At 45.5% G+C, this 9,313-nt stretch overlaps 1 protein-coding gene across 1 annotated transcript; it reads right to left on the bottom strand.

Moving 5' to 3' along the window:
• Positions 1-1,300: 1,300 nt before the first annotated feature.
• Positions 1,301-8,430, bottom strand: LOC106585555 (glial fibrillary acidic protein). Its single transcript, XM_014171909.2, has 9 exons — positions 7,883-8,430; positions 4,836-4,896; positions 4,620-4,715; positions 4,319-4,480; positions 4,007-4,132; positions 3,621-3,841; positions 3,325-3,368; positions 3,071-3,156; positions 1,301-2,844 (listed from the first exon to the last, which is right to left on the bottom strand). The coding sequence occupies exons 1-9, from the start codon at positions 8,407-8,409 to the stop codon at positions 2,794-2,796; spliced, it is 1,374 nt and encodes a 457-aa protein (XP_014027384.1). The 5' UTR covers positions 8,410-8,430; the 3' UTR covers positions 1,301-2,793.
• Between the last annotated feature and the right edge of the window lie 883 nt (positions 8,431-9,313).

Here is a 9,313-nt window from a genome sequence, read left to right as displayed (position 1 = left end):
AAATCTTTTCAGTCTGCTGAGGGGGATAGATTTTGTCGTGCCCTTTTCACGACTGTCTTGGTGTGTTTGGACCATGATAGTTTGTTGGTGAAGTGGACACCAAGGAACTTGAAGCTCTCAACCTGCTCCACTACAGTACTGTACTGCACACACACACAAACACACATACACATGTGCACATACACACCAGTGGCGGCTTCTGAGAGGAGCTACGTGAGGACGGCCTCATTGAAATGGCTGGAACGGTATAAATGGGACAGTTTCAAACACATAAAACATATGGAAAGCACGTGTTTGACGCCGTTCCATTATTCCATTCCAGCCATTACAATGAACCTGCCCTCCTATAGCTCCTCCCACCAGCCTCCACTGATACACACACCAACACACAGAAATACATTAGCTGTACGGTGAGTAAAGGATGGCCTCTGCGTGACTGGGACTCCTATAGACCTGCACCCCACATACCTACACGCATGTTTCCTCCTTCAACTACTTTCTGGCTGTTTGTCAGAAGGGACCCAGAGAACAGTCTATATGATGAGAGCACTTATATAATCTCTCTTTGAGTCATTGTCCTTACAGGAAGACTTCTAGATTCTGGGCAGGGAGTGAAGTGAAGGGTCCTTGAGGGCTGAACGTGTGGATAGGTTGTTAGATCATTCAACACAGTGTTACAGTCTGACCCCGTCTGTGAGAGAATATACTGTCTGTGTGCTTCTGTAGGGGCCTGGGCAGAGCACTGACAATGACACTGACAAGTGACGATGACAGTACTGTAAATCTAGGCTTTGGGGCCGAACCCTCCCACCTCGATTCCCCTCGCCACTGCACAACATCCATCGTAGTGATGATGATGAACATTGACCCCTCCTGTCAATCTCAGCGGTCAGCCATGCCAGTCATCATCTCTCCCACATACCTCTAATGTGGAACCTGATACAGAGATCGGCTGTCAGACTCAGTTATACTCATTCACCGCAGACAGATAGCGCAAACAGGAGCCTACATATGGATGGATGATTATCATTATGATAAATGACGCATGTTGATTATGAGTATGTGGGTTTAATTGATTATGATCAATCAACAACTTTCTAACGTGGTGTACGCACATCAACAACTTGGAGGTGCTGGGTATATAAAATAAAGTCATCAGTGAGCTGGTACTGTATCTATCTTTATTTCATGAGCTCACACGATCATACAACGGTACACATTCAATCCAAGCAACAGCTTGTGTTGGACTAAACAAAGCAAATAAAAACGGTCATTCACAAAAGACTCATTCAGACACAAATACTAATCAAACAAAATGGCTTTATTGTTGTTAGCGGGTTGTCATAATGTTGGTCAAATCTAAGGTTATATTCACATCTTGTAGGTTTTTCTTAGACCTACTGCAGTGTGGTTCAGCTGTGGCTACTGTAAGATGCAGACAAGAAGAGAACCAATAGTATCTAGAGCTGACGGGTGGAGACACGAAGGCAAAGCAGAGGGAAGGGAGATGTGAAAGAAAGGCAGGCATGTTAGAAGATGGTTACGGTTGGTGTTTAGTGAAGAATGAAAAGCAGTCTGTAGGCACCATCTGTACTGAATGGTAGGTGACAGGGGTGTCAGTTTGTTTATGTCAGCAGGGGTTCTAAGCAGATGGAGAGAGCTGGGATTAACAGTTAGTGTTGTGACAGCCACCCGCCAACCCTCTTCCTCTCCTCCTCTCCTCCAACCCCCTCCTCTCCTCCTCTCCTCCTCTCCTCCTCCCCCAGGGCTTCTTGCAGAGGGCTGTCGTCAGGGAGACACCATGTAACCCCACCCACTCCACCACCACCAAGCTATCTCAACAACACCATCTTTTGTGTCTCTCTACACTCACTGACACTCCAGAGATGGGGCTGGGGGAGGAACAGGGGATTTCAGAGGTAAGGGTCTCGTCAATCCTCCCTGTCTCACCCCCATCCCTCTCACCCCTGTTCCCAGGCACTGTTCTAGTGTTAAAATATGATGTTGCAATGAAACAGTGGAACCAGAGACAGTGCATCCAGAGAGAGAGAGAGAGGGGGAGGAGTGTATGACAGAGGGATGAAATAGATAGGATGTTTGGCCCTAGAAGAGAGTTACATCAGCTTCTTTCTTTTCACCAACAGTTCTGCCAAAAGCACTGTCATACACACGTCATCTTCCTTGTCTGAGACCCGTCCTGTCCACTGCTAACCCCAGCAACTGTACTTTCCTCTTGACATCCACTCAAACCACACAACTTCAGCACGACCCCTGCCACTAGCTGAATAACAATCACTACATTTCAAGGCCTCCTCTCTGGCTACTATCCAAACACAATGAGAACATGTCCCACTCTGATCTGTCACCATTATGAGCTGAACAAAAAATACATTTCCAAGCATTAAGTCTGTTAATCACGAAGGGTAGTAGTCCAAGACCCTTCCTTCTAAGGTGCATGGCCACACTTCCCAGCACTAAAGCCTATCTCCAGTTACAGCAATACAAAAATAATACTTTTTGGCAAAATTGCTAACAAGGATGCAATGAGGGATTTTCTTTTTTGTTTCAACAAAATGCAGCTCCTAAGTATTTAATGATGTAGCATGGTCTGGGGGTGATGATGAAGAGGGGAGGAAGGGGATGGTGAGGTGGTTGCAAATGGGGGGACTTTGAGGTTTGGGGAAGAGGGAGGTGCCTGGTCAGGAAAGGGTGTCATTATCATGCAAGGCCTCTAAGCGTTACTGGGGAGTGGGGACAGTATGACAGACATATAGCTAGCACCATCTGTGTCCTTTAAGGACTGTCAGGAATCTCCTTCCTCTCAGCCGTAGACTCCTTAATGATCTGAAACACAGAGAGCAGGGAACAGGGCATGTTGGGTTGTAGATGCAGCAGTAGGGAGGGACTGTCTATAAGTGATCTGAAAGCTGGTGAAAATGCATGTATTGAATAATACAATGTAGCATGCTGCCCTCTGGAGGAGCTAAGCAGGAAGCGAGCACATTCACACATCTGATATGGGAATAAATCCCCCATGGATTCATTCAGTGATCTATGGTGTTCTACATACCTCCCCGTCTCTAGTCTCCACAGTCCGCACTATGATGCTCCTCTTGACATGGGTCTCTGGAGAGAACTTAGTGTCCATACTGCTCTCTATACTCAGGGAGAGGGTGAGAGAGACCTTTAGCTTTCAGATGCCCATGAGAGCCGAATCCTAACTTGAGATTTATGCATCAGCACATCCTTCATATGGCTGGGGTAAATTATTAAATGCCATGATAGACTATGCTAATATGTTTGGGTCGGGATACCCTTACTCACCTCTGAACTGCAGGTTGGAGAAGCTCTGCATTGGAACAGTGATCCTGAGGAAGAGGAAGAGAGAGTATCAGTAACTACCAGCCACCACCTATTGTCTTTTCTTTCTTCATCACACTGTCTCCTCCCGACCCAGCTCATTAGATCCACATTCTTTTTGTTCCACTTTATTCCCTCCAACACCCTCTGTCTCCTTCCCTCCACCCTCCTCCCTCCTCTCTTCCTACCTTCTACCCTCCTTCCTCTCCACCCTCCTCTCCCTCCACCATCCTCCTCCCTCTCCACCGTTATCTCCTCACCTGCTCTCCTCTCCCTCCAGCAGCTTCCTGTAGGTAGCGATCTCTATGTCCAGGGCCAGTTTAACATTGAGCAGGTCCTGGTACTCCTGCAGGTGTCTGGCCATCCCCTCCTTCAGAGTCTGGATCTCCTCCTCCAGATGACCCACCGTATCCTGGTAACCAGCCGTCTCCACGGAGAAACGGTCCTCCATCTCACGCAGCTGCTGCTCCAGGGACTCGTTCTGCAGGAGAGGAGGAAGAGAGGGAGAAGGAAAGGAAGGGGGAAGAGGTTTGGAAAGAGATGAAAGAGGAGAGGTGGTTCAGTTAGAGAGGGGAGTCATGGAACTCATGGTCTTCTCATGTCTCATTGTTGACACAGCACACTCTGCTCTGATTGGACAACTCACTGTTCCACGGAGTGCCTCCACGTCACAGGTCATGGCCTGGAGTTGCCGTCGGTACTCGTTGCCCTCCTGTTTGGCCAATCGCAAGGCGTCTGCATTCCGAGTAGCTGCGTCGGTCAAGTCGGCAAACTGTGCATAACAACAAAAGGAGAGACAGGGCAGTTTAAAAGTCTGCATCTTATAGTGTGTTGTCAATGTGTGCATTGTGCAACACCTGGCTGTATGCATGTTTATCTGTATGGTAGTGTGTCTGCCTGTGCCTGTACAGTAATGTGTGTACATGTATGTGCAATAGCCCAAGCTTTCTGATATGACCTTGGAGCGGTACCACTCCTCCGTCTCCTGAATGTTCGAGGAGGCCACGGACTCATACTGGACTCGGATGTCCCTCAGAGCAGCGGTCAGGTCTGGCTTGGACACGTCCACATCCACATGGACCTGCTGGGCCATCAGCTGCTCCTGCAGCTCACGCAGCTCCTATAGAGAACCAACCACAGGCTTACAGGTTAAAGGTCACCTCTATCACTCTCTGAATATTCACTATTTACTTCAGAGATGGAAACAGAGGTTGGTCAGTAAGGACTAGACATAGAGACGAGGGGAAGCTGAAGCTCACCTCCTCGTGGATCTTCTTGAGGAAGGCAATCTCATCCTGCAGCGCGTCTATCTTCCTCTCCAACTGGACACGGTTCAGAGACGCCTCGTCCACGTCCTACACACAGGTCAATGTCACATTCCTCATATAAAAACACGGGCTGTGAAGATCACATGCAAAGAGGGACATGGTCAATAATAGTGAAATTTATACAAATTATGAGAGAAATGACCTCACCTGTCTAAAGGCGTTCAAGTTGCTCTCTGCATCCTGTCTAAGAACCATCTCATCTTGCAGTCTGATTGAAAGAGAAAGGGAGAGTGAGGAAAAATAGAAAACAGACAGCTAAAAGGAGAGGCAGTGTTAGGGTCCACACTAAGTCCACACATTGGTCACGCAAAGAGGATCCATGCACCTCAGATAAAACATCGTTTCAACCTATTCTCTATTGATACAAAGTCAATGAATCCCAGTCATGATCCCACCAATGACCCAATATATATGATCATGTTTTCCATCCAGAAAAGTGAAGGGATCATGATTAGGATATGATTAATTGTGTCTATGTATGAATATCCTTATATACATAATGACATGAATAAACTGATGATAAGGACTGTGAGTACCACTTGTGTTCCATGCTGCAGTAGCAGAGTTGGCAGTAGGTGGGCTGAGCTCAGCTGAATGGAGAGCTTACACATCATTAGCCATTCACTTCTATACATCAGCCTGCCATCAGCCGTTCCCACGGAGGCGGAGTTTACGCATTCAGAATGGAGCCAAAAAAACACACACGCACACATGAACACGCACGCACACACACACACACACACACACACACACACACACACACACACACACACACACACACACACACACACACACACACACACACACACACACACACACACACACACACACACACACACTTACAAACTCCCTCTGCCACTATCTGCCCCACACTGAAACACACATGCTCACACACGCTCAAACTCAGGTCTGTACTTCTTCAGAGACTGATGAATTGGTGTTAGAGAGTAGAGTTGGGAACTGGCAGGAAACACTAACTGACCTCTAACCTTGTCAACCTTCACCATCGATACTCATGCTGAGCTCTTAGAGGTGAATAGCAGCTGTGTGATAACGTTTTTTTTATATAGCTTTGGTGCTATTTTCACACGTATGTGGTGAATTTTCAAAACTTTTAGTACCAAACTAACATTTGTTAGTTATATTCCAAACCTTTTATTGTGCACTCATTTTGTTTGGAGACATCTTTCACCAAACAACCATTGATCCTAAATATAAGCTTACTTTGAAATTGATTTAATCACTAAAATACAACATAATGATATCTTCTCAATTAAGTTGTTTTAACGACCAGTTAATTACAAATTGCCCTTTGAATGTAATTTTCTACAGTACTGTAAATTACAGTACATTCCACTGTTTTCACATTAGGCTATACACTTGCACTACCCATCAAAATTGACTGAAAAGGACATTTCCATCATTTCTATCCCATGTGTGATCAAACGTATGATCATTAAAGATATCTTTCATAATCATTGATGTAAAAATAAATGTATTGTTCAGATGTAATTACAACATAGTTGTACTGTAACCAAATGAAAGAAATTAAAGAAACATAGTGTTTGGCAGGCATTAGCTTGCATCAAGCCTGTCTTGAGCACTGTTTCAGTTTTAAATACTCAATATTTAGAAAAAAACGGACGACTTTAGTTAAGGCTGGGAATGTCAATACAATCAAACTAGCAAGGGATGTTTTAATGATCTGAAGTTGTGCTGTTGCAACTGCCTGTAAACACACAGTCCAGTTCGAAGTGAATGATGGCAGGCCCATGTGGCAAATGGCTTATTTGTATATAGGCCTACTGTAACTCTGATTGGCTATGGCGCAACGGTCTGCGTAGACTCCGGGGCTGGACGAGACAGATGTTTTTTTGGGGTTTTATTTACTGCAGTGTCTATTAATTGTCCAAACGCACTGCCGCTTTCCCACTCTATATTGATACAGAATTTTTACAAATGCCTTACTATACGCCATTCCCAAACATTCTAAGCGAAATGCTTATAAAATGCTTATAAATGCTTCATCATCATAATAGTACATTATAGTATATATATATATATTTATACTTTACAAACATACTTTTTCATTATTTACTTCTCTAAAACTGTAGTAGAAATAAAATCTAAAATCTATATGTTAACCAAACGGTTAAGTGTTTATCAATTAAGAGCAGTCGGTTAATAGTAAAATGTAATTTAAAAAATGAGAAAACGATCATAGCAAAAGTAAAGTGAGCATTGCATTGTGAAAAGCAATTACTTTAAACGAACATGTATTGCACTGTGAATGTGAAACATGTATTTCCAGATGAAACACTAATTAAGTTTGGTAAAAAAGTGACTGCATGATTTGATGTTGTACTCACTCAATTGAGTTGAGAAATGACTGCCTTTCTGATGATGTGGTTTGAGTTCTGTACTAAGTGTTGTGAAAATCTACCACATACTGAACCAAGGCAATTGAAAAGATCTGTATTCAGAGAGCAGTGACACTCACACACACGTCTCTGATCCATAGTATACACAGGCTCAGAAACCATTACACACTTAGATGTTCCCTTTGTCCTTTGCAACAACAACAAAAACACCCTGTGAAAACATAAGCTATAACCTCATAACTATAAACTATGCCACTTAAGCAATAAACCAATAAACATAACTAAGAAGCGTGCATTTTACGAATGAGTATTAAGGGGGAGCAGGCAACAACAGAACATCTGCTTGGCTCCCTGGTCTCTTTGTGGAAATCAGCTCTATTGTGTTTCCTCCATTCCTCCACACTCATTGAATGGCTATAGGGGTCTGGTCAGGATCAAGTTTAGAAAGAGGGACACCCATTGAGTAAAGCCTTCTCAGAGCACAGTGTTTTCAATAACTAACAAGCCAAAGCATCTACTGAGCAATTTTATCATGTAACACGATATCCAGTTATACTGAATTGTGTTATGGCAACTATCCACTTGTTGGTTTAAGACTGTAGCAAAGATTCCAATTCAAAATGAACATATTGACCAATACACATGCCAAACACTAGGAATCCACTAAATCAAATTACGAATAAACTTTTAAGTGGACAGAATTCTGAAGCAATTAGAACTCCACAATATCAATTGAAACTCCAAAATACTAAAACAAATTTGACTGATCAGTGACTAATTGTAGTGATGGAAATGAGACTGCCTCATTCTCACCTCTGTTTGAGCGTGGCCACGTCAGCAGCCATGTTGTCCCTCTCTATCTCCAGCCGGGCCTTCCCAGCGCTGAGTCCGTCCACCTGCCTGCGCAGCTCCCTCAGCTCCTCCTGGAAGATGTCCCCCAGACGGCTGGGCTCCTTCCCTCTCAGTTGGTTCAGCTCCGTCACCAGCACCGTGTTCTGCTGCTCCAGGAAGCGCACCTTCTCTATAAAGCTGGCGAAGCGGTCGTTAAGACCCATCATCTCCACCTTCTCGTTGGTGCGCGTCTCCCGGTACTGGGCCTTGAGGAGTGAGTCAGCCGAGAAGTCCAGCCGGTTCCCAGGGGTCCCCAGGAGCAGGGCCCCTCCAGCCGACCCCAGGGAGAGACGGGAAATGGTGCTGGAGTGGGTCAGGTGGCGGGGGCTCCCATGGAGGGAGAAGCGGCTGGAGGAGAGGCTGCTGAGCCGCACGCCCCCACCCACGCTGCCGGCCCCCTGGGGCCCGAAACGCTTCCTGTAAGACGACAGGACTCTCTGACTCTCCATGGCTGGAATGAAACCCTGTCAGGGCACACACATGCCTTTTATAGGGATAGACATCCCCCATCCTGAGAGAGAGTACACAGGGAGGGGCGAAAGGGACGGGCCGGGCCGGTCACTGAATAGGACAGAGAGAGGGACAGACAGAAAGAGAGAGTGAGAGACAGGGAGAGAAAGAGAGAGTGAGAGAGAGAGAGAGAGAGAGAGAGAGAGAGAGAGAGAGAGAGAGAGAGAGAGAGAGAGAGAGAGAGAGAGGAGGGTGGTTTATGTGACACTCAAAAGCTGTGTGCCAGGGATTGTTTGTGCTCGTCCACTCAGCTACAAATGTCTCCTGGCCTTTCTCTCTCTCCCTCTCTCATCCTTGTTTGAATAGGATTTGGTGCGACAGAGCTTGGATACCAAATCAAAGCTGCCTCCCACACATGCTCAGTCACACAGACACAGATGGGGACAGAGTGTGATTGAAAGGGAAGAAAAGAAGCAGGGAGGTGAAGGAATGAGATCTCTTTTCCTCCATCCCTGTTAGTTGGTGACTAATAGGGTCAGAAAAAGAGAGGGACAGAGAAAAATGGGACAGAGAGAGGGTCAGATAGTAGCTGTGTTCTTGTGTGGCACTCTGTCTCGCTTGGCGTCCAAAATATCCCACTAAGCCCTTCAGATTTATTGGTATTACTCTGATTGGCCCGCGCCACTCTGTGTGTGACAGCAGCACCGTCTAGGAGGATCTCGCACCCCATCCCTGTTCCTCTGCTCCTCTTCAGTCTTCTCCTTGTCTGAGTCAAAATGGGAATGAGTACAATTACATAACACAGCAAGAAAAGAGAAAGTTAGTTAAGGTTGCCTCTCTTTCTTGTCTTATCTAGGTACATCAAATAGAAGTCAAGAACAGTTAATCAATTATTGAATATCT

Source organism: Salmo salar, chromosome ssa06, assembly GCF_905237065.1.
Source record: "Salmo salar chromosome ssa06, Ssal_v3.1, whole genome shotgun sequence".
NCBI classification, from domain to species: Eukaryota; Metazoa; Chordata; class Actinopteri; order Salmoniformes; family Salmonidae; genus Salmo; species Salmo salar.
Note: the sequence above shows the minus strand (reverse complement) of the source record. Positions and strands in the feature narration are given on the sequence as shown.

Excerpts from the sequence above, each read along its gene's own strand:
- LOC106585555 (XM_014171909.2), bottom strand. The coding sequence starts at position 8,409 with ATGGAGAGTCAGAGAGTCCTGTCGTCTTACAGGAAGCGTTTCGGGCCC. Across the intron at positions 3,842-4,006 it reads TGGAGGCACTCCGTGGAACA|AACGAGTCCCTGGAGCAGCA; the intron begins GTGAGTTGTCCA and ends CCTCTCCTGCAG. Across the intron at positions 3,157-3,324 it reads CTCCAACCTGCAGTTCAGAG|AGAGCAGTATGGACACTAAG; the intron begins GTGAGTAAGGGT and ends CCCTGAGTATAG.